Source organism: Chenopodium quinoa, unplaced genomic scaffold, assembly GCF_001683475.1.
Source record: "Chenopodium quinoa cultivar QQ74 unplaced genomic scaffold, ASM168347v1, whole genome shotgun sequence".
Classification (NCBI taxonomy): Eukaryota; Viridiplantae; Streptophyta; class Magnoliopsida; order Caryophyllales; family Amaranthaceae; genus Chenopodium; species Chenopodium quinoa.
The window spans coordinates 5,647,768-5,672,527 of record NW_018744304.1 but is presented as its reverse complement, the minus strand read 5'-3'; the positions used below and the strand labels follow the sequence as shown (position 1 = coordinate 5,672,527).

Genomic DNA, 24,760 nt, shown 5'->3' with positions numbered 1-24,760 from the left:
GTCAATATGTATCACTTAAAAAAACACGGAGGGAATATTATCGTTTTTTTAATATATGCTAATAAGAAGGGGTGTAATAAGGGTAATAAGGTTTTTGTTGTTTTAACATAAATATTATTACTACAGTAATTTGTTTTAAATTAGAATAGAGTTGTCTTGTCACCAAAGTTCCAGTTGTCATCAAATACAGTACCATCAAAAGCTTGAGCTTTCCATAAAAATGGCGGAAAACGGAAATTCTGGAATTGGTGACTACCAAGAGCTGCTGGAGGCCATTCTACATGAGATTCGCCAGTACCGGAGTTTTGTAGAGACCCGAATGGAGCCTATTTTGGTCTCCATTAGGGATACTCTTACGAGTCGCCTTCCCACTCCCCCACCTGTTCCAGCTCCAACTCCAGCTGCGGTTGCTTCCGTCGCTCGTCCTGCCGCCGGGATTGAGTAAGTTTGTACTTTTGAATTTCCTCTCTTATTGTTGTTGTATCATTGATGTTTGATTAAAGGGGTTTGTAATTAAGGGTTTTTGACTTTGCTGCTGGAGATTTGAATTGGGGTTTTAGTAAATTAGGATTTGAATTTGTTTGTAATTTGTTTGTAATTAGCCAACTATGCCTCTAATTTTAGCTGGAATTATGGGTTTTTCTGGCAAATTTCGAGGGCGAAATCGGGGGAGGTGGTTCTGAGCTAGGGGGATAGTTATTGTAGGGAGCCGAGGGAAGGGGAAGAATGGGAAGCTACCCGGTTATTGAATTTTCGGCTTGAGGATGAATCTCACCAGAAGATTAGGAAAAGGGTACTTCAAAAGTTGAACACATTGTTTGGAGGTTCTGATGATGATAACTTGGCTTGTAGGTTGGGTAGGGTTACTGATATGGAGATGTTCTTTTTGGTGTCCATGTACTTTTCGTTTCCTCGAGGTGAAGGAGGACCGGGGAGTTGTGTGGGAGTTGGATTTGTTGAGGGCAAAATCTGATTATTCTGTTTTACTTTTTTCTTAAGAATCTAGAAGTAGATTTTTTGTTGATAATGGGTTATTAGATGTTGGGCGTACCTTGCTGATTACAACGTTCAGAAGGAGTCCGCCCCTTCACCTTGTCCTCCGTCGCCGTGGTGGTTTCTAAGCTCTTGGTATCGTTCTCTAGTTGTCGGCGTTAAGTTTGTGGCATCGAATTGGTTTCTATTTTATGATTTGTGAATGCATTGAAGTACTTGTTGGAACAATTTCTATTTTAGTTGTTATGAATCATCAAGTTCTCTCATATTATGTTTCTGGTTAGTGCTATGAACTCAATGAAGTTCTTATTGAGTTATGAATAAACTATTTTCTGTTTGTGTCTACATTCTCTTGTTCCTATTTTTAATTGTTATGCTCTGGTTTCTTCTGACATCCCTTGAAACGTGTTTACAGTTCTTGTGATTGATGTGGCCATGATTTCTAACGATTCTATTGCTCAAATATATATTATATTAATGGACCCTAACAATGTGCTCTGAGGTTATGCTCGCAGTTCCTATTCTTTATGACATTATGTCTTGAGTTTAGATTAGATTTGGTCTTTGGACATGGAAATTGATATTTTGATAAGCAATTTTATTAGCGTAGTTTCTCATACAAATCTGGCGAGTTGTGATTCTTCTTGGTTTTTGCAGTTTTAATGATAATATGCTAGTGATGTTCTGAAGTTGAATTGAATTGTTGCCTGCTGTGTGTGGTACTGCCAGATGAATATTTACATCATCACCCAGTAAAATGTGTTTTGACTGATGAGTTAGTTTAGGCTTTTGCAAAATTGTCTGGACTTGGAACACCCTGAAATTTTCAATTCTGAATCAATAAATTAAAGATAACATTGCGCAGTTTCTGTTGTTTTGTTCTTATGCAATTTGGCATATACACTGCTAATGGTTGCTGGGTTATGAAATTTAATTAAACTGGAAAGGGATTAAATCTGTGCCCTAGTGTCACTGGTCCTTAGTTCAATACTTTAGCTCATCTTTTATCTGCAAAGGTTGCTTGCATGAACCCTCTTGAGTTTTTTGCATTTTAGTATGGGATATCCTGCGGGCTTGTTTGACTGTTGCTAGAAATTAGAATGTTTCGGGATGTGTGTGATTTTTCTGAGTGTTATTACTTGTGAATGTGGTATTGCTGAAATTGTGTAGTTAGTTATTACCTGCCTTTGGGGATCTTATCAATGGGCAACTATTCACATGGTAGGTGTGTTTTGGGCTTATTTTTAGTTGGATTATCAATTTCTGGATGAATTGATTTTTTGAACTTCATTAAGTTATATCAATGTGATATTGTGATGTGATTAGTTTTAGAGTAGGGAATAAAAAAATCTTTCATTCGACATCTATAGTTGATTTCTTTGTTTATGATTTTTATACTATATCTTGTTAGCTGTGTGTGTGTCATTGCAAAATGCTAGTTCTCCATGCAGCGAAGATGAGTTTTTCTAGTTTTACTGATGCTAGTAGGCTGTGTTGGTGTGAGCATGACTGTCGATTTTGCAAGTATGTCAATGACTTACCTGAGATTTTAATTTTATTATTTTGTGGGCTTGCTTGGTAAAATAAAGGGTGAACTCTTGGCAGGGACTGTGGTTTAATCTTCATTGGCAATGTTGTTGAAATTGAGATGATATTATCTTGCATTACCAGACTTAAGAAGCATTGGCTCCTAAACTTTTGGCAGGGACTGGTTCATTTTTTTTCTCTCATATGCTAGATTTGAATTTGAACGGGTTATTAAATGTTTTGAGGTTGGGCTCCTCAATGCTAGATAAGAATTCTGTTTCACTTTTTTCTTAAGAATATAGGTAAATTCTGGTAAATTTTTTGCTATTGTGTGTATCTTTGTGTTTTTTTGGATAATATTACAAATTTGACAATTAAATTGTTTCATTTTATAATCATTTTTTTTGTTGTTGTTGTTTTACAGGGACAGGCGCGCTGACTTGACCATCTTCCTGATGGTCATGTCAGCCATCCAGATGTACGCGTCGTACCTTCTCAACTTGCGCATGCAGAATGCTGTGTGAGCGAGAGTAAGTATTTTGTTTTTAATGTTTTTCTAAAATCTTGTTTGTCCTGTTTAATTAAATGCGCTATTGTATTTAGATTGTGGCCTTCCACGTACCTTATAAAGTCCGTAGCTAAGCTTATAGGATCGTATGTAGTTGTTCCTGATCGTCCATGAAGCCCACAATAAAGTTGCAAAAATCAGTAATTCGCTCCTGGTCATTAGAGGACACCTCCGAGGAATAAAGGGGCTTGAGTGAATTCTAGAGGAGATTTAGGGGTGAAGGGACATTTTCTTATTGTAACGTTTTGAATTGCTGAATGAAAATCTCGTTTGCTGCATTTTTGTAACAGAAATGCAAAGATCTAAAAGGTTTGTCACATCGAAAATATTAGAGGATACTAATTGTAGAAGGTTTCCTATTTAAAGTCACGGGTGTGGGTCAGATAATTTAACAAGTCTTTATGCTCCTATTTGAACAACTCCTATTTGTTTTTTTGTTCTAACATAACTGTTTACTTTAACCACATATTTTACAGGTTGCGTACACACTCTTGGCCGTCCTTGGCATTCCAGGGCTCGTGGTGGTCGCGCTTTTCGTCTCGTATTTGCTTCAGCTCATGGGCTTCATGAGACTTTTTCTTCCGAGAGGCAGAGGAGCTTGACTCTGTGGTTTTTAGGATTCTAGGAGTTTTGAGATGTTGATAGTTGCATATTTGTCCATATTTTTACTCCCTTCTTCTATAGTCGTCTTTTATTCATTATATGGAGTTATTATTACTATTGGAGCTTAATTACTATGTTTTGATCATGTCAGCTAGCTATTCAGATGTACACAACACATCATACCTTGCTATTCAGATGTACACAACATATCATACCTTTTCAACTTGCACTGTAAGAGCGAGGGTAAGTATTTTGTTTTAATGTTTTATAAAAATCTTGTTTGCTCTGTTTAATTAATAGAAACATAAAACTTAACTTTTCAATCTTGCTTCTGGTCTTCTAAACCACACCAAGTGGATCGCACTCCAACCAGACCTTTGCATATCCGAAACATCTCACAATCTCCACACCAAAACACGCTATTACGGCTTCAGCAATACCCGGATCCCAACCACCAGCAATCGACGAGCAGCATTGACTAACAGCTCACCATTAGAGTCACGAACAGCAGCTCCCAACCTCACCATAGGTCCATTCATAATTGCATCATCGACGTTGGTTTTTATAACCCCATCAGGAGGACAATGTCATGAGGTTGCAGACCTTGTATCCCTGTATACTACTCTACCAAACACTCTGCTTGCATTTAGATTGTGGTCATCCACGTACCTTATAAAGCCCGTAGCTAAGCTTATAGGATCGTATGTAGTCTCATGTATAGCTTTGTTCCTGATCGTCCATGAAGCCCACAATAATGTTGCAAAAAATCAGTAATTCGCTCCTGGTCATCAGAGAATACCTCCGAGGAATGAAGGGGCTTGACTGTTTGAGATGTGTGGTTTTAGATTATTCTAGGAGTTTGGGATGTTGATAATTCCATATTTCTCTTAATATTGTTAAAATAGAAATTAATTCCCATTATGCTTCGTTTTAAAAACAAATTCCCAAATTAGTGTCCACGTAGGATTGGTTTTCGGTTCAACTTAAAACCGCTACGTTATTAGCGGTTTTGCAATTTTTGTAAAATAAAGTCAAAGAGACATGTTTTTATTGAAAGGCGGTCTCTTTGAAGTTATAAGTGTAATTGCCAGCGCTCTCATTTCTTGTTGCGGGCTAAGAATTAACAAGGACACAAAGAGACCTGTCGTATTGAAAGGCGGTCTCTTTGAAATAATTTTCCTGTAGACTATGCCTTGTGAATTAACCAAGGACGCAAAGAGACCTGTTATTGTTAGAGGCGGTCTCTTTTTTAAAACCGCTATTACCATTAGCGGTTTTAAGTTGAACCAAAAGCAAAAAAAAAACGATCCTACGTGGACACTATGTAGGGAATTTATTTTTAAATCAATGTATTATGGGAATTGATTTTTATTTCAACAATATTATGGCGGACTTGGGCTTAGACCTCACCAGGCCCAAAAAAAAAAATTTAAGTTATTTTTTGAAAAAAAAAAAAAAAGAAAAAAAAACTGACATTAGCTTCCCGAAATCCCGAGTTTTTGTCTTCTTCAAACAATCAAACCCTAGCCTTCTTCTATTCGCCTCTTCGCCATTCTTCAGTTCGCCTCTTCGCTTCGTCCCAGCCAGGCAGCCACTGTTCTCTTCGCCTGGTGGTCGGTGGTCGTGGACTCCGTCCTCTTCGTGGCTTCTCGCATAATCGCATTTCGAAATCGCTACTCGCTAGTAAGTTGATTTCTAATTTTTATTTTTAATTTCTAATCTTCAATTTAATTCAGCCTAATTAGTTAATTTTATTAAACTTTGGTTTAAACTTTGGTTGATTTGTTAATTTGTAGTTGGCTGTGCTGCTGAATTGCTGTCTTGCTGAGTACCTGAGACTTGAGTGCTGCCGACTGCCGTGCTGCGGTGCAGGCCGACTGGCCGTGGCCCTACTGCAGTGCTGCTCCGCCTGCTCCGCTGCTCGCCTCCGCCTGCTCCGCTGCTCGCCTCCGCCTAGCAAGGTAGGTAATCAACTAATCATCAATTGATTCTTTTTTTTTTTTGTGAATTTTTGATCAAATTTGCATTACTTGTCTCTTGAACTTATGTGAAATCTGTTTTGTGTAATTGTGTTTTGTGTAATATTTTTATGTGATTATGTCATTATGTGAAATTGCTTGATTTAGTTGAATATTTATTCAAATAATTTTTCTGGGGAATATTGCTTGATTTAGTTCAATATTTATTCAAATTTCAGAATGAAGAGAAAACGTACTCCAAATGAAATGCAAAACATTACTAGCTTCTTTGCTAAAAAGAATCCTACTCCAACTTCTCTTCCACATCTAACACAAAATGAACAAACTATAACTCCACCTCAAGAAAGTGAACAACTTTCATCTCCATCTCATTATTCAACTTAAAATTCCCCTCAAAATGAACAAGGCCAATGTTCTCCTAATGCCCCAATCTTTGGTGAAAGATTAAGTGAACATGAATTTGCTAATCTTCCACAAGATCTAGGAAAGAGGAGAAAAATGAGTCAATTTCATAAAGATGATAGAGATTTAGTGAGAAGAATTTACATTCAAAGAAAGCCTTGTCAGCCCAAAGACTACATTTCCTCAAGCTTCTATTTTTGGCAAAAATCGTCGCTTTTGTGCTAAGTGGTTTGATACTTGGACTTGGCTTGAGTATAGTGTGGAAAAGGATGCTGCCTATTGTTTCCCTTGTTATCTATTCAAGGATGAAAATGCCTTTGGAGGTGATGCTTTTGTTAGTGATGGTTTCAAATCATGGAATCGATCAGATTTAATAAGAAAACATGTCGGTAAATACTTGAGTGCACATAATAATGCTGTTTTAGCTATGGATTTGTTCAAGAAACAAAATTCAAGCATCACACAAGCCTTGACAAAACAACTCGCTGAGAGTACAAATGCATATAGGAAGCGACTTGAAGCTTCAATTGAATCTATCCAATGGCTTTTACTCCAAGGGTTGCCTTTCCGTGGTCATGATGAAAAAGAAAGTTCCTTAAGAAGAGGTAACTTTCTTTCACTTTTATCCCTTATTTCCAAAGGTAATCCTGAATATTCTAAAGTTGTTTTCAAAAATGCTCCTAGTAATTCTCAACTTACTTCTCCTAAAGTCCAAAAAGATATCATAAATGCATGTGCAAAAGAGACCACTAAAGCAATGCTTGAAGATATTGATGGTGGTTTGTTTTCTATCCTTGCTGATGAGTCCGCTGATGTTTCTGACAAGGAACAATTGGCTCTTTGTTTGAGATATGTTAATAGAAAGGGAGAAGTGTGTGAGCGTTTACTTGGTATTGTGCATGTTGTAAACACTACTTCTTTGACTCTCAAAACTGCTATTGAATCCTTATTAACGGAGCATTCTTTGTCTTTCTCTCAAGTACGGGGTCAGGGTTATGATGGGGAAAGTAATATGCAAGGTTCTATTAATGGCCTTAGGACTCTTATAGAGAATGAGTGTAAAGAAGCTTATTTTGTCCACTGCTTTGCTCACCAACTTCAATTAACTCAAGTTGCACTTGCTAAAAAGAATTCAGATTGTGCTTGGTTATTTGTTGATGTACTTGCACCTCTCTTGAATTTTGTGGGGGGTTCACCAAAAAGGAAAGAGTTTCTTCGTGAAAATCAAGCTCAAAGAGTGGTGGATGCATTGTCTCTAGGTGAACTTGAAACGGGTCCAGGTTTAAATCAAGAACGTGGATTAGGTAGACCTTGTGATACTCGTTGGGGATCTCACTTCAAGACAATCTTGAATGTACTTGATTTATTCCCTGTAATCCTTGGTTCTCTTGAGGATATTGCAAAAGTATCTGATACAATAGATTCTAATAGAGCTCAAACACTTACAAATCTTCTGATGTCCTTTGATTTTGTGTTCGTGGCACACTTGATGGTTAGTATATTTGCGATAACAAATGCTTTGAATGTGGCCTTACAAAAGCACGATCAAGACATTGTGAATGCAATGGCCATGGTTAATGTAACCAAGACTAATTTGCAAAAAATGAGAGATGAAGGATGGGATTCTCATATGGAAAAGGTAATTTCTTTTATTGGTGACTATGACATTGCAGTTCCAGATATGGAGGCTAAATATGTTGTTCCCGGGAAGAGGTTGTTTAGAGGTAAATGCCCACAAGTGTCTAATCTACATCATTTTCGAGTTGAAGTTTTTTTTGGTGCCATTGATCTTCAATTGCAAGAACTTGAAAATCGATTTCCCAAAATAACTAAAGAACTACTTGTGTGTATGTCTTGTTTGAGTCCTGTGGATCGTTTTTCTAAGTTTGATAAGGAAAAATTGATTAAGCTTGCAAAATTCTATCCTAATGAATTTCCAAGTTCAGAATTGATAGTCTTTGGTCATACACTTGAGAGTTACATTTGTTCTGTTAGAGGAGATGAAAGGTTTTGGAATTTGAAGGGTCTTAGTGATCTTTCAATCAAATTGGTTGAAACGGGATTGTCTGAAACTCATGATAGGGTCTATTTACTTTTGAAGTTGGTGTTGCTTCTTCCTGTCGCAACGGCAAGTGTGGAAAGGGTATTTTCTGGCATGAAGCAAGTGAAAGACAAACTACGAAATAGCATGGGAGATCAAATGTTGAATGATTGTTTAATTACTTATTTGGTGAATGATTTGTTTTTGAATGTTAGCATGGAAGATATCATGAATCGATATCAAAACATGAAAACTCGTCGAGAACTATTGTAATAAGTTTGCATTACTATTTAGTTGTCTTGTGTAGTATTATATGAACATTTGGTTGTATTTTGTACTGTTTAAATATTTGGATGTATTTTTTAGTACTATTATTTGGTTGTTCGGTAATTTTTTTTTTTTTTACATACTTGATTATCGATTGTGACCCACCAGTCGGAAATTCCTGGGTCCGCCACTGGTTGCAGACCTTGTATTCCTGTATACTACTCTACCAAACACTCTGCTTGCATTTAGATTGTGGTCATCCACGTACCTTATAAAGCCCGTAGCTAAGCTTATAGGATCGTATGTAGTCTCATGTATAGCTTTGTTCCTGATCGTCCATGAAGCCCACAATAAAGTTGCAAAAATCAGTAATTCGCTCCTGGTCATCAGAGAATACCTCCGAGGAATGAAGGGGCTTGACTGTTTGAGATGTGTGGTTTTAGATTATTCTAGGAGTTTGGGATGTTGATAATTCCATATTTCTCTTAATATTGTTAAAATAGAAATTAATTCCCATTATGCTTCGTTTTAAAAACAAATTCCCAAATTAGTGTCCACGTAGGATTGGTTTTCGGTTCAACTTAAAACCGCTACGTTATTAGCGGTTTTGCAATTTTTGTAAAATAAAGTCAAAGAGACCTGTTTTTATTGAAAGGCGGTCTCTTTGAAGTTATAAGTGTAATTGTCAGCGCTCTCTTTTCTTGTTGCGGGCTAAGAATTAACAAGGACACAAAGAGACCTGTCGTATTGAAAGGCGGTCTCTTTGAAATAATTTTCCTGTAGACTATGCCTTGTGAATTAACCAAGGACGCAAAGAGACCTGTTATTGTTAGAGGCGGTCTCTTTTTTAAAACCGCTATTACCATTAGCGGTTTTAAGTTGAACCAAAAGCAAAAAAAACGATCCTACGTGAACACTATGTAGGGAATTTATTTTTAAATCAATGTATTATGGGAATTGATTTTTATTTCAACAATATTATGGGAAATCGTTATTTTTATTCCCTTTTCTATTTTCGTCTTTTATTCATTAAATAGAGTTATTATTACTAATTGAATTTAATTACTATGTTTTGATGTTCTTAAGTGACATGGGCTAGAGTTACAAATTTACAATAGGAGCAAATAACTACCACTCACCCACCGTTTTCTAGAAAACTGCAGTATTTCTTTCTCTTATTATTTTTGCTTACATTTATTTATGTTTTTTTTTTTTTTTTTTTTTTTTTTTTTTTTTTTTTTTTTTTTGGTTATCATCAGACATGGAAGGAAATCAAATTTATGTCTCTAACAAAATGTGAAATTCCATAAAATTAATTATTCACATCAGTGATCCAAAAAGTCAACACAAATTATGCTTATTGGAGATACAAATTGATAATATGGAAAGTAAGGAAATTGGCAAATATGGCAATTGGTCAATTTAATTTATCACTCAGCAAATTTCATTTATGAATAATAAAGGTCACTACTTTAAAATTAAGGTCACTATATTCAACATATTGTTATGTTTCAGATTTGCAATAATATTAAAAATCATACAAGTTTTAATAAAGGTTACTATATTTAATAATAGGGTCACTATGTTCAATATAAGATCAGTTGCACTGTTGCACACGTATAGACTTAGGTTGCACAAATACAGGTTCTGACATGGATACGGGTACGAATTGAAACGAATACGGAAAATCGTCTATCTCAAAAAAAGGAACACGGGTACAGAATGTTAAAAATCTTATGATAAAATAAATAAAAAAAAAATAGAAAAAGAAAAAAAGAATTTGACCATATATTTGTCATTCGGTCCGCTCATTAGATCATATTGTATCATATTAACAATGAGATTCATATTAAGGCACTCCTATTATTTAATAATTACCTTCTTTATCATAGTTTACTTAAAATTTCTCATCAAAAAAATGGTAGAAAGAGAGATGTTGTAGTATATTTGTATGTTTTACAATTAAGTTGGCATTTGCATAAAATGCTTAAAAACTATTGGAATCCAAGTTAATGAAAAATTATAACTCATTAATGTTAATTAAGTATTAAAACGACATTCATTGTGGAATAAAATAATAAATACAATAGCGTAATATAAATTTTTACTCATGGTGAATCAATGTGAAATAGTTGTTCACTTGATAAACAATAATGGTAATAAAAGTTGGAAATTTCAAAGGGGTGTAATCCTGTAAGGGTTTCAACATGGCTCACGTATTTATATGTGTCGTCATGTCATTATGTATGTGACGCCATATCATAAATTTCATTATGACTTAAGGGATCACACATAACATGTTATCCTATTGAGATTTAATAATATTATAGATATAAAGCTTTGGAAGATTCAAACAGTTTTTTTATTTTTTTTTTATTTTTTTTTTATTATGCTCGCGAGCATTCAATTGTATAAGTGAAGTGGAGACTCTCAAAGGTTGAATCAATCAAAACATGATATTGAAATATTGAAAAATATAAATGAGAGCAAAGCTATACATTACAAATGATTAATACCAAAAACAATCAATCAAAACATGATATTGAAATACATAAATGATAGCAAAGCCATATATTACAAATTGAAGCTCATAGACGAACAAAAATAGTTTATGAGCTCGGATTGATTATTATTATACAAGGTGTTCAAAAGCCGAGCTTCAACACAATATCTCCTAAACAAACTAAACTTGAGCAAAATTTTGAGCTCAGATGAAAGTTCAGGCTTGATCTCGTGCTCGACTAAGTTAAATGAAAATGAATTAGTGAAAATCTGACTTATTTACCAGAAAAGGTTACAACTTAGATTTATACTCTTTGCTAATTGCCATCATAAAGTTGGACCTTCCTTCCATTTAAGTGGTTGTGCTGGTCTAGCATTCTTGATCTTATTGGCCTCACAAAGAGGGGCCTTCAAAGCTTCAACTTGATCCTTTGCAATCGATTTCACCTAAAATTTAAATCAACAACCAAATTAAAAGGAGGAATGTATAAGCCATTTATCACATATGTATTCAATAGCATGTACGTAGCCATTCTTATTGTGTGCATTGAGTTTGTCATCAACTATTCTCATTCGTTACTTGTTATGTCAAGCTTTAGTTATCACATTGTCTTGACTTCTCATAATTATAAATTTGACATGTTTCACAAAAACAATATGTACGTAGTTAAGTATTGTCTATCATCCTTGTCAAATAAAAAAAAAAAAAAAAAGTGTTGTCTATCATCTCCTCATCATTGTACTCAGTTTAACAATGTGTAAACTTAATTTTTTGATTAGTTTAATCAAATTGTTGTCTTGGAAAATATAACAAAATATATTGCATTATGTTTTCTATAAAAGCATACGTGAGTTACAAAGGAAAACACGTAAAGTAGAATACGTAAAAAAACAAAAAGGAATGAAGGAAGTAATTATTGTTGTACAATATACAGTACATACCTTGGTAAGAACATTCCAAGTGACATTCTCATCACAAGGAGGGGTAGTGAGAGAGCCAGGATATCTGTAATATTTGCGAGGCCTCCTTCTCAAGAATCTTGACATGGTTCTTTAGCTAATTCATCCAACTGGGGTTTTAGCTGAAATCCATCGAGATCAAACAAACACGTACACACAATAAATGGATTTTGTACGCCGCATATAATCAAGTTCCAGACCCATACCACCATGTAAAATTTCCCCTGATTTAAAATCCGTGTACACTAGGTAACAAACCAAATCCTCCCCTAAAAGTAGCATATTAAGCTTGATTATATTGAGACTTAAATAAATTATAGCCCATTGCTTATCATACATGTTGAAATTTCCATTTCACTATGCTCTTTTTAAATGATCTGTATTCATATTCATTATATTATTGTATGATTTGTATCTGCGAAAATGCATCTATGTTTTCCTAGCTCGTGACACCCTTCAAATGAAGTTTAATAAGTACAGTACATAAATATAACCCTACAAACATACCATGGTAAGAACAGGATCAGGTTTGCCATACTCGTAAAGGATCCCTACAACAGACCGGCTGCCATCAGCAGCTACATATACCTGGTGTAGCTCTGCCGCGTATCTTTGTAATGCACATACAAATATTCAAACAGAACAATTTCATTAATGAAAATAATTATATCTAAAATTACTAATCACAATAACAATGTCCCAATCCCTCGTAATCAAGTCTTGAAATCTAAAGGACTGAAGAAGAATTTAGCTTACTGGACACCATTAAGGTGATGCTCTGAAGGAGTATGCCAATGCATCTGCTTCAACTTGTATGTTTCTCCATCAAACATCAAATCTCCTCGACCAGTAAATACAACCTGAATGATTACATACCGTTCATAGGAATTCCTTATTCAGAATTAATGCGCAAACATTTTATATGTAACAAGGGCTTTAGTAGGAAAATAACCTCAACTTCAATGCCATCAGTAGACAATGAAGCATTGTAAATGTGGTAGTCTCTAGTCAAAGGTTTCATGTTTTTGTTGATGACAACGTCGTTGGTGTTGATATCGATAGGGGATTGCCTCTTGCCGGTAGAGCAAGCTGTATAGTTCGGGTGCTTGCTTCCCCATTTATCTACTTCTGAATAATTATACAGAGGAAGATCCTCTGATTCATGTAACAAAAGAAAAATATTATAAGGGACTGTAATCATCTATGCTTTGATCATTTTTAACTTTGTAAGATAAGGTCAATTTCAATAGCTTAAACAGCATAAACCAAACATTATAATCTCAAAACGATCAAGTGAAAGAGTTTAATTTTCTACAACGGAAACAACAAAGACATAATATTAATCATGGTAAAGAATGTCCTGATGTACACAACATTATCCTTAGCCGGTTATGCCTTAACTAGTTAAAACGTACACTAAGAGACATTAGAGAAATAGAGTACCTGAGGCAAAGACACCAATGAACATGAAGGAAGCACAAAACAAGAGAAGGGCAGGAAAAGACGAAATCATTGTATTTTCTTGCCCTTTGCTAGTTTATTTCTGAATCACAAACAGAAAAAACTCTCTAGAATTGTATATTGTTCTACCTGCAGAGTTTACCACACTTAGATTTGTGATACCAAGGAATAAATGGCTAAGCTTTTCTGATTTTCTCTTCCTCTTGTTTTATTTAGCTCATTGCATTTACACTCAATGATGGGGAAATTCTGGTGGTTATATATAGCAATTCTTCACCTTAAATTCCTCAAAAAAAAAAAAAAAAAAAAAAACACTATTATATGATGTAAAAATATATGTTTTGCTTAATTAGATGTAACTTGGTGGGCCAAAAGGTCCATTAACAATAGGAAGTTCCTGTAAATTTAATTAGAGATGAGATATGCCATTAACAGGATTATTATTGTTCCACAGTTAAAGTATCTTAATTTTTGTTGCTATAATAGTCATTAATAATGGTAATTGAAGTAAAGCGTCTACTTAAGAGCAACGCAACCAAAATTTGATGCCAATATAGTAAAATCTAAGAGTCTACTAAAGAGCAACGTATCTTATTATGTCTGTCCTTGTCTTGAAGTCGATGCGATTAAACACTAGTTAGGCTTATTAAACACTAGTTGTTTGTATTAATGGTGACACTATATATATGTTCGATTCTAATTACACATATGTCAAAACTATTGATACGCCCAAAAACAAAAAATGTAACAGTTAATTTGAAACAGAGGGAGTAAGTTGAAATGAGCCACACATCTACTATTGAGACGTAAGCTCAAATTGTGGGTTGACTGTTTTACTCATTTCTTTAACCAAGAAAGGGATCACAATCACTAGAATTTAGAAGCATGACATGTAAAGATTATACGACCCAAAATCAACATATTATTTGGTCCAAAATTAAAGAAAAAAAAATGTCATAATATAATATAAGCCACCATGTAAGGATGAAATAAAAAGTCCTAGGTAGCAATTTATAAGTCAAACAAATAAATAAAACCTCCCACATACATATTGGAAGGCATGCAAGCATTTCCTAACACACTTTGAGTGCACAGTGCACTGTTAGTGGTCACAATAAAACAGTTGCACTCTGAACATTGAGCAAGATAATGGTGGTGCCATGCTGTGAAAGGAACAACTACTCTGGAATTTTCTGTTTGTTAATGATATCACAAGTAGAAGAAAAGGCAGCTTAATAATTCTATCACCACATCTAAATGATATCTTCTTCACCTCGAAGCATCGCGATTGTTTCGGTTTCTAGAGCCATGCGACATGGAATCTGATCCTTTTGGTCCAAGCTATCGCTGCATGCTACAAGCCAATTACATGATTTCTCATGTGAAGAACTAACTAAACATGATCTTGGTTCATTCCAGTTCAATATTTTGTGACCTTGGATTTGCACATATTGGGAGAGATAAAGAATGAAAAATGAAAAGTAGGAAGAATTATAAAAGGCAGGGAGAAACAGACTGAAATAGCCTTAGGTTCTAGGTTAACATCATAATATCGGATGTTTAGAGCAGATAATAATTGTCTACCAAAGATGAACATACATTCCCTTCATCGAACCATAAAATCGAAATATTCTTCAAGTGTGGATCAAGATTAAGAATCATGTTGCCCTAGTACAAAGACTGTTGCTGCTTAACTTTCTATAAGATTGAAATTCTTCTCTGTTACAGTCCCCTGTCACCTTTTCATTCTTTTTGTTGATTTTGTTTGAGATTTGGGGAAGGATTTGAAACATTGTATAACATTGCCTTAGCCTTCTTAGAGTCCTCAATGGCTGAACTCCTCATCAGATAAAATAACCTGTGCTCCAGTAGAACCTGCGACACCTACAAGATTGTTGTTTCACACAAGTTATGCCACTGACCCAGTACACTGAGTGTCGTGCTTGCCTAGAAACACAAGCATCACCTGGGTAATAGTTTCTTTGAGAGGATAGAGCATATGCGTGCTTTTTAGAAAGCATTAACTATACGGAACAATTACACATTATTTTAGAGGTTTCTAGGTAACCCTCGTTCACTTAGACAGCTGATGACATGGTGAAAGTCTATGAACAATCTTTGTAATCACTCGATTTGGATGGGATCTCATGCAGCAGGCAATCCAGTTGGGTTAAAGAGACAGGAAACTCCAAACAAGTCGTTCTACTGTTTGACTGCGTTCATTATCCCAGTAACCTAAAACAGAATAACAGCGGCACTGCCGCGCTGGAGCCTATGACCAACCACTTTTCTTCTATACATACAGGCTAAATAAATGAAGAGACGTCACAAAACAGTGTAGAAGTGTTTTCTTGAGACCCACACTAATCCTAGAACAAGCACAACTTGGCTTAGTGAAAAGCTTTGTATCTTAACCATGTGGTTATAAATTCAAACCCCACCAGAACACTTTTTGGGGGTAAGAGTTTCCTTACCCTCCCCCTCTCCCAAGGCACCTAGCAAGCTAACCCAGCTAGGATTCTAGCCGGTAGAACCTTCTCCTTAACCACCCAAAAATAAATAAGTACTGTCCTAGAAGAAAACCAAATTTACCAAACACAAGAAGAGGTACAAAATTATTACCATTATTAGTGATCAAAAGATATATTGGGGTAATTAAATGAAAAAAGTTACCATTTGAAAGACATAATGCCACAACTGAGATTTAATGAACATGAATAGAATCTTTCAGTCAATTTATGGACTGACAATGAGGACAATGTTGAGAATATATTTCTGACTAGATTTAAATGTACACATCACGAATGGCCTTCATGTAGAAAGAAGAACAATTGTATATCAAGCACATTTAGTTATCTACAAGATGAAGAAAACCTTCTTTCGCCTGAGAATATCTGCTACTAAAGAGCATATGTTGCTTTTAAGTAATCTACTATTTCAGCACTCTCGAACATTTGCACTCCGGTATTTGGATCTTCTAAATAAGGCACCTAACAAGACGTTATTGAAACATTGACGATAATGTTAGAGCTTACTGCATCATCGAATGCTACATAAGGGACAAGTTGCTTATTAATTCAAAAAGGAATTTACCTGAAAATGACCAACTCTTGCATACAGATCCTGTCTTTTGGGGCTGCCACGAGCGCAGCTGAAAAAAAAGTATTAAATCATATTTAGAAATATTGATGAAGGTTTACATGTCCTAATATTCAACTATGATAAGAAAACATAAATGTTGATATCGTATGAATTAGGATTTTCTCAAAAACAAAAATTCCATGACTTTCAATATCAATATTTATTTTCATAAATTATGCTCGACGCTTGCTTTCTTCGACATGGAATATAAAAATTCAGACCTTCAATGTCGGAAAAGAATTATTGCTTCACTACATTGTTACTCTGTACATTCAATATCAGGTTCTAAAAAAAATTAACTTCAACTTACTTACCTACCATCTTACTTTCATCCAATCACGTTCTAAAATTTTGAAGGTATTAAATACTTTAGGGCGTACAGTAATAAAAACTAAACAACAATGTCAGGACATCCTGAGAAGAAAATTTAGCAACATAGCATGGAAGGATTATGATAAATTAGACAAATACTTATTCACCATTAGTGTTGTGCAAAGAGAAAAAACATTGCAACTTCGTTCAGTACAATATGAACAAACAAATTAGCTATATAGAAACTTTCCACACAGTACCTGCGTTGAATGTGTGGCAACTCCAACTCCACAAGCACCTCACGAGCAACTTTACAGAAGGGAGAACCCTGAAGTAAATTAAATTCCATAAAATTGATGTTTAAATATAGGCAATACAAGAAGTATAATTTGTCTTCCTATACCCTTTCCCTCCCCTCGACTCTTTAAAAAAAAAAAAAAAGATGGGTACAACGAGCCTTTTTTTTATTACTATTTTGATTTTCTTTCTTTTTCTTTTTCTTTTTCTTTTCTTTTCTTTTTTTCTTTTTTTTTTTTTTTTTTTTTTAACAATTGCAAGTTTACAACAGGTCCCTTAGGGACACATTTCAAGGAAAAGATTAGAGAAGGTAGAAGGACAAATTAGCTAAATTAACTTCAAAACCGATAAGAGGGACATGTTAAATTATTGGTGATTAAGTATTATAGCTAACTTGTTTATTAAATTCTCTAGTCGCTCCCTTAACATGTGTGCCAAGGGGACATGCTGCAATTATTAAAAATAATAACAAAACAGAGATAGTGTTAAAGTTGAAAAGTAATACCTCATATGCCCACAAGACAAGTGGCTTGGGTGGCATTTTTGCTGGAGTATAAGATGATCCCTGGAAAAAGGAAATTGGAAAGGCAGAAGAACAAATGTCAGTTACTGGTATCAGCTACCAAATGATATTTTGCAATCAGAAAATGTTAGCCAAGTGCAACTTACTCTACCCATGCGCCCAATCATCGCAAATCCTTCAGTTAAGGTCTAAATAAGCCAAAAAAGTTGAATTAGTTGTTTATTAGTGTTTCAATAACTACATTTAAAGCAATTGAAATACTAACCGTAAGTAGGCCTAGCGACAACAAAAGAGGGACTTGACCATTACCTGCATAAAGGACCTCAAAGTCATAAAAGTATACAGGACCTCCAGAGAAGTATAGATAAGTTACAATATATTTTAGATTGCACATTCACAGAGGAGATATTTTATCTAGGAAATTCAGGATGTTAGACCTTATCTAAAGTGCAATCGACTTAATTTTACTAATATGTGGCTGCAACTCTGCAAGCCTGAAACTTGTTTGTATCACATAAAATGCTTTTTTCCCCCCTATTAACCAGACAATAGAAACTTCAATAGACTAGAAATTTTTGGGATAAATATAATAACTAAAAGGGAAATAAAAAAAAATAATAATAATAAGTAAGAGGTACAGGGGGGAAAAGTAGGTTTAGATTAACATTTACCAAATAATAATTGCAAGCTAGGAGTTTTCATTGGAGGCAAATTAGTAATTTATAAAGGTTAGGGGTTAATTGCTTCTCTAATAACCAAATTAAATATTAAAGTTTAAGCAGATAGAACTTTTGTTTGAGGGGTAACTAAAAAAAGGAGACCAAGGGTTGGTAGTCTATATCCATAATTCACTCCAATGTTCGAGCGCTTTCTTTACTTCGTTAAACTTTTTAGTATAAAACACTAGTCTCTACATTGAAAAGGGTTTGGAAACTCTGGAACCAACATAAGAAAAAACTTGGCGTCATTAAGATAGTAGTATGTTAGTCCAGCACATAAGCATCCTATACATAACTTTTTTAAAAAAAAAAAAATGGAAAGGTAAACAAGAAGTTAGGATAGGAATCCTATATTTAACTGTTGTTCAATAGAAGACAAGTATAACCTCAACATTATCAAAACAGTCGGCAGGATAGAGGTCATGTATATGTAATCTTATTTGCTATGACAAATAGATTGCTTCTTATTTCCTAGTAATCAGAAGTCAATAGCCAAATGCTACTTCACAAAAGTGCAGCTTAATGAGCTATTAAGATGGGTAAATTATTCATTAGATATCTACTATTTCTTTCTTGTGTTTCAAATCAAAGGCTAAGTTGGAAATAAAAGGTTCTTCGTTTTTTCAGGAAAAGGCTGCATATATCAAAGGCTTTTAGGAATGAAAAGACTGCATAGCATGATGCATGTGACTTCTCAATAAACATTATGAACTGATTGAATTACTGTAAATATAGAAAATCTAAGAACAAGACTAAAGTTTTGTTCTCTTCACCTTAGTCTTATTACTTTATATTTAATCATGTCAAAATTCTAGGCAAGATTAGGGGAAAAAAAAGATCAAATGCACAATATATAAGACCACACTTTACAAAATTCAGATCAAAACACCTTAAATAAAGCTTCATAGCATCAATGGTCATCTACATATAGTTTTACACCTATCACCACATAGGGGCTCTTTTATATATTGAAGATAAATAAATAAATCTTAAGAGATTAAAGTAAAAATACAAATCAGAATTGACTTTCAGCAAATTTTAAGCTAACTCTGCTATTTATTACCTAATTATCATGCCATAAATCCTTTGATTCACTGTTGTTCAGGTTGTTTATTAAATCATTTCAAAATGTTTGATAGGATGGTTTTCGAAAAGATTCTAAAGGTACTTCAATATTGTAACTTGTAACACTCTTGGTTTCCTAGCACAAAAATTACAGTAAGATATAACACAAAACACCAAAACAATTGAAAAATTAAACAAGAAAGCATTATGGCTTAAGAGTGTAACTTGAACTAAAGGTTACCTAATACCTTATTCAATTCTTTAGCTATCACCTAGCATGAATATCTACATAATTTTACAAATACTATCAATAAATAAATAAATAGATAAATAAGGATGACAAAATCGTCATTGGCCAAACAAGCAGAGATTTGAGCCAAATTATTTTCTTATGTTAATCTCAGTTATATCAATTTTCCATCAACAGATTAACTACAAACCTGTTCTTCTATGAGTAAATGTGTAGGTTTATATCATTTAAGGAAGATAAAGCATTTTGGTTAAAATACAAGCGCATCCCCAGCTTACCACTTCTCAAACATGAAGAACCCCTGATAACCAACATGTACAGCTCAATTGGAAAGCAAAGCAAGAAAGGGCAGGAAGAGTCGATGTAAAAGAAGTTAAATTACCAAACTTTATGGGTCAGAAACAAAGAAAACAATGTAGAGCCATATGTAAGAGAAGAAATGGCAGAATTAAGCAATGGGCTTGGCATGCAACCAAGGCAAATGAAATCAAGAAATTTGGACATAATGAGGAGAAGGTGACGAACCATATTTGTTGACCAAATACTTAATAATATCATCTGATTCATACATAGACACTCCAGTGTTAGGATCCACCTGCAATCACATAATCAATGACTGGTTTTAATTTCTTTTATTCAAACATGTATAAAAAAAAAATCTTAACATAATGTCAAGGAGAGGAGAGGTAAACCAGTCCCAAAACCAGACACTAAGAGACTGGATCAATAGGACAGATTCTAAGAAATGAGAAGTTGTACTGATAATACTAAACCAAACACTTGGGCCAACCTATAAAGTTGGTGGTTCTGGAAAGACTTGTCATCAAAACAAATGCACATAATTGTAATGAACTGACCAAAGGAGGGGCATTACAAGTAGTCTAATATTATTCTGTTAATAGTCATCAGATTTAGTATAAATGGAGAGAGAGAGCTGCCGTCTTTGAATATGAGAAAAAAGCTCATTCTAGAATCATCCTAGGGGTTGAAGCCGTTTACATATATAGAGAAAGATGAGAAAGGATTAGGAAGGCATTTTGTGAGTACAATCATGTTGGAGAGCTGTGACCTAAAGTCACTACCTTGGAGTGGTATTTGGAGAGTGGTAGCCTCAAGCTGTCGATCACTAACTTGGGAGAGGGGAAGACCATATGCTCATATAGATTTAAAGAAAGGAAAATCCTACACCGCATCCTTATGCCTTAGCAAATTATAGCAGTAGGCCAATAACATATTAAATACTACCGAATGACCTCATAGACATGATGTATGTTCTAGAGAAAGTCAGAAAACAATAGTCTGAAAATGGATAAAGCCTGTTTAGTGGTGAAGTGGCCCCTTCCCATCACCCAACAGCCACCACTGCAACAAAAGCCTCCACCATCACCTCCACAACCAGCCACCAACAACAGAAATAGGCCCCTATCCAACAGCCACCACTGCCACTAACATCCCCAAATATATGTCTTTGACGGTCAATTTTGGCATAAATTTCTAATATATAACTATTGTGGTCAGATTAGACCACCATATACTCTCCATCGTTCAGCTCTTATGGTGATTTGTTTTCTTTCCCTTTCTTCGTCGGATTATGGTGATTTGTTTTCTTTCCCTTTCTTAATTGGATCAAAAGGTTTTCTGGTGGCTAGTTCTCATGGAGGGGCTTGTGGAACTATTTAGTGGCCGACTCTCAGTTCAGTAGTAATGGTGAAGCCATGGTGATAAAGGTGTTCTTATGGTAAGGTTTTTTATTGGAAATCTTAAAATTTTATCTGATACATAACTATAAGGTTACTTCACCATATAGAAAATGCAAAAACAAAGGGTTTCAAGGCTTAATTTCTCAGATACAGCAGAGGACTGTTGTCCCTATCTTTTTGGAGGAATTCGATTTCTAAGGGTGCAAAAATTATTACATCTCTTCCATTTACATGACCTAAAATTAACCTGATTACGAACAAAACAATTGAATTTGCCAGAGTTGCCACATTAATGGTGAAATCACATAAGTGGGAAAGGATTTCTAAAGCAAAAAATGGTTTTCAGTTAGAATAACATGGCATCAGATTTGATGGGTATATTGTCATACCATGTAAGGAAACATCTTCTTTCCACCCAACTGAACTGCTTTCGGACGGAAGTTTGGCCCATTTCTAGGGCAAGGATAGTATAAAACATCAAGATCCAACACTGCTACAATTTCCCTGACCTGTATACACATTAGAAGATCAGCTACATGGACAATACCAGGAAAGGTATGCAAATTACATGCTGGAGAAAATTATCATCAGTCAAGCTCCACATATATTGTGATAATGTGAATGAAATAATGAATCATCAGTACCTTTCGACAGAAGGGACAACTGATGTACTCAGTGTGTTGCAGGCCACGTATGGTGATGCCAAAGAAGCAAAGTAATTAGTTAAATTGCCAATAAGCTGTAAAAGGCTATGCTAAAGATGAAGATGCCACAAGCTGCCCATTGCTCTTCAAACACCAATACTCAGAGATGGGATGAAATGCAGTTCAGTTTCAATACCTTTCAAACTCATATATCTCAATAGGGTTTTCAGGACGTGGTCCTAATTTTGAGCTCTCCTTCAACTTGAAACCTTAATCAAATAAAATTGAAGAAGAATAAGCAGTATATATGTTAATCACACACTAAATTTCAAAATATAAAGTATAAACAGTCATTTCATCCAGAAAGGAACTATTACAAAGAGTGGGGAGCAGAATTATCACATAAAATTTATATAAAAAAAACAGTTTTACATCTTCAGCTGACAAAGTTAACACAAATACATTTATACAAACATCACTTTCTTAACCAATCTACATTGTAAGAATCTAAAGCACCTTTGTTGAAAGACAAATGTACACAAAAACAAGAGCATCAGATATAGTTCATATTCTTTCCAAAATTACCAAGAGGAAGTTAAGAAATGTAAAACTAATTTATTCACAAGAAGAGTTCCGAATTCTAACCAATTCAAGCAAATGAGAAGCTAACTTATTAAGTGACCTGATTAAGTTTACATTTTGAACACAACAAGAATTTTAGCGGAGAAACTTTCTAACAGGTTGATCTATGCAAGGCTGATAGTAAAGATATTGATCCAGGAAAAAGAACAAAAAGTCCAAGCTAGCTCAAAAAGTCCAAGCTAGCAAGCAACTGGTGTGCTGCTTGAAAATAGTTGTTCTAAACTTCTAATCCTTAGCTTTCAAGAATCTCAACCAAATCATTATCTTGCACTAAAATCCGGGATTTTAAATTTGTTTTTACAAAAAATTATCTCATTGAACTGTGGAACAGGTTAAGGTAATTGAAAAAATCTGCAAACATCCTTGCATTTTCCTTAATAGAGCTTCTTTGATTCAAAATATCAAAACTTTTTTATAAATATATTATAGTGGGAAACTTATAGAACATTCAAGAACCCCCAACCTCCAAAGAGAGGAACACACATCCAAGGACATTGAGAAAAGAGAACGGCCTCGTAAAGTCTTATGGAAAGCAAACCTTACACAATGAGGGAGTTGAACAAACATATTACCAGCAATTTCCAGAGCATATTGGTCGGATGGGATTTCATCCTTTGAAACAAGGGAAACAGAATACCTGTTAAGGAGTAATAAAAGTAAATCATATATTGGAACCACTGTACAAGCCAAGGTCAGCCATTCTGATCAAGAAATTAGTCAAAATGAAATTTATTGCAGCAGACATTTGAAAAATAGACAGCTGTAGGCACATAGTAAAGGAGCTTAATTATATAAAACATCAAACTGCATTCCCTTGCAACAAGCAGAAAATATTTTCAAGAGGTATATAAGAGGGAACCTAATTTAGATAGATGCAGGTAAGGAACCGGATAATTACATTGGATAAATAGTTCATCAGGTTCCCACTTCAGGTTTTCTGTACTTAACCACCGATATAAAGGAAGCCTAGGTTACTTATTAATGTCAAGACACATAATGCAACAAGCAATTTCACGCTAGCATTGAGTCACTGACAAACTAGTTTTACAGGGAAACATACTTCCTCCAAGAAGGAATGTCCCTTGTTTTCCTTTCCTTTTTGAGATGTTTTAGAAGGAATGTCCCAAGTCCAACCTCCAAAACAAATTTCTCACTATGCATTAATTGTGCTACTTCAAAACGTAATTTTAGTGGCTTATGATTCGCAGACAAGAAAAAAATAGAAAAAGATGCTTTGTTAGTGTATTAGCTCCAAGCTATGTAACTAACTCCAAATTGGCATCACAAGAAGTCAAAGCAAGTTTAGTTGAACATTGTTACATTTCTTAGGAAATCGCAACTTTGAAAAGTTTTCAATTGTTACTAAGTATGGAGTATTAAACATTGTTTGTTGGACATCGTTAGATTTTCAAGTTCTACTTACCTACCATCGACTATATATACAATGATACAAAATCTTCGATTTAAATAATCAATTCAAAATACAAAAATTGCCAAAATACTTCTGCATGCATAATCAAATCAAATAATCCATTCATAACACAAAAATATACTTCAGGAATTATTATTGCATATATTATCATTTAATCATTTATCAAATAATCCATTCAAAATACAAAACTGCAAATTTCTTAAAATAAACTTCTATGCATTCAACAATAATTAACAAAACCACTCTAATATCATCATCTAATTGATACTATAATCATCCAATTACCTCAGAAATTACCAATAAACAGTAATTAAGAAGAAAATTAGAGTTTACCCATCAGCAAAAACGCCGGTACCCAATCGAAAGATGAGAGAGAGAGAAGCGCCAAGAATATCGAGAGTCTTATCCGGTCTAATACCGAACCGCTTCGGCTCCGGCGGCTTAAAATTCGGCGGCGCCGAAAAATTAGGGTTTGATGTCGAAGCTCCGGCATTTAAACCACCTTGAGAGCTCGAATCTACTGTCGATTCTGAGATTTCCGTCGAAGCCCTAATTCGAAATGAGTTTATCGGCATTTTCCGGCCGGAATTCGGCCGGAAAATAGGAATTGGAGTGAAATTCAAAGCTCCGGCCATGATTTTCCGGTGAAATTCCCGGAGATATTATTATTAATATTAAATAAAAATGAAAGAAGTGATGATTTTTTTTTATTTAGTTCACAAAATCACAAGT

The 24,760-nt window shown here is 34.7% G+C and overlaps 3 protein-coding genes and 1 pseudogene across 7 annotated transcripts; 2 read left to right on the top strand and 2 right to left on the bottom strand.

Annotated features, from left to right (window-relative positions):
- The first annotated feature begins 66 nt into the window (after positions 1 to 66).
- On the top strand, positions 67 to 4,451 carry LOC110695726. Of its 4 annotated transcripts, none has more exons than XR_002506188.1 (4): positions 453 to 2,517; positions 2,599 to 2,822; positions 2,945 to 3,050; positions 3,565 to 3,984. XR_002506188.1 is itself a non-coding variant. In XM_021872954.1 (3 exons), exons 1-2 carry the CDS (start codon positions 221 to 223, stop codon positions 3,042 to 3,044), a joined length of 321 nt encoding a protein of 106 aa, XP_021728646.1. In that variant the 5' UTR covers positions 67 to 220; the 3' UTR covers positions 3,045 to 3,050; positions 3,565 to 3,984. The 4 variants fall into 4 exon arrangements, 1 of the variants encoding a protein (XP_021728646.1); XR_002506187.1 differs by adding an exon at positions 4,046 to 4,451 and having other exon boundaries at positions 478 to 2,822; positions 3,565 to 3,934; XM_021872954.1 differs by lacking the exons at positions 453 to 2,517; positions 2,599 to 2,822 and adding an exon at positions 67 to 441.
- Positions 4,452 to 6,499: 2,048 nt separating this feature from the next.
- Positions 6,500 to 8,386, top strand: LOC110695849 (zinc finger MYM-type protein 1-like). Its single transcript, XM_021873073.1, has 2 exons — positions 6,500 to 8,274; positions 8,329 to 8,386. The coding sequence occupies exons 1-2, from the start codon at positions 6,500 to 6,502 to the stop codon at positions 8,384 to 8,386; spliced, it is 1,833 nt and encodes a 610-aa protein (XP_021728765.1).
- A 2,349-nt stretch (positions 8,387 to 10,735) lies between these two features.
- Positions 10,736 to 13,743, bottom strand: LOC110695725 (annotated as a pseudogene).
- A 1,042-nt stretch (positions 13,744 to 14,785) lies between these two features.
- On the bottom strand, positions 14,786 to 24,760 carry LOC110695724. 2 transcript variants are annotated; one of them, XM_021872953.1, is made up of 13 exons: positions 24,362 to 24,760; positions 23,169 to 23,233; positions 22,151 to 22,223; positions 21,955 to 21,973; positions 21,700 to 21,819; positions 20,136 to 20,205; positions 17,842 to 17,885; positions 17,723 to 17,764; positions 17,559 to 17,618; positions 17,017 to 17,084; positions 16,397 to 16,454; positions 16,178 to 16,293; positions 14,786 to 15,187 (listed from the first exon to the last, which is right to left on the bottom strand). In XM_021872953.1, the coding sequence occupies exons 1-12, from the start codon at positions 24,661 to 24,663 to the stop codon at positions 16,204 to 16,206; spliced, it is 1,011 nt and encodes a 336-aa protein (XP_021728645.1). In that variant the 5' UTR covers positions 24,664 to 24,760; the 3' UTR covers positions 14,786 to 15,187; positions 16,178 to 16,203. The 2 variants fall into 2 exon arrangements, with proteins under 2 accessions (XP_021728645.1, XP_021728643.1); XM_021872951.1 differs by lacking the exon at positions 14,786 to 15,187 and having other exon boundaries at positions 15,928 to 16,293; positions 24,362 to 24,759.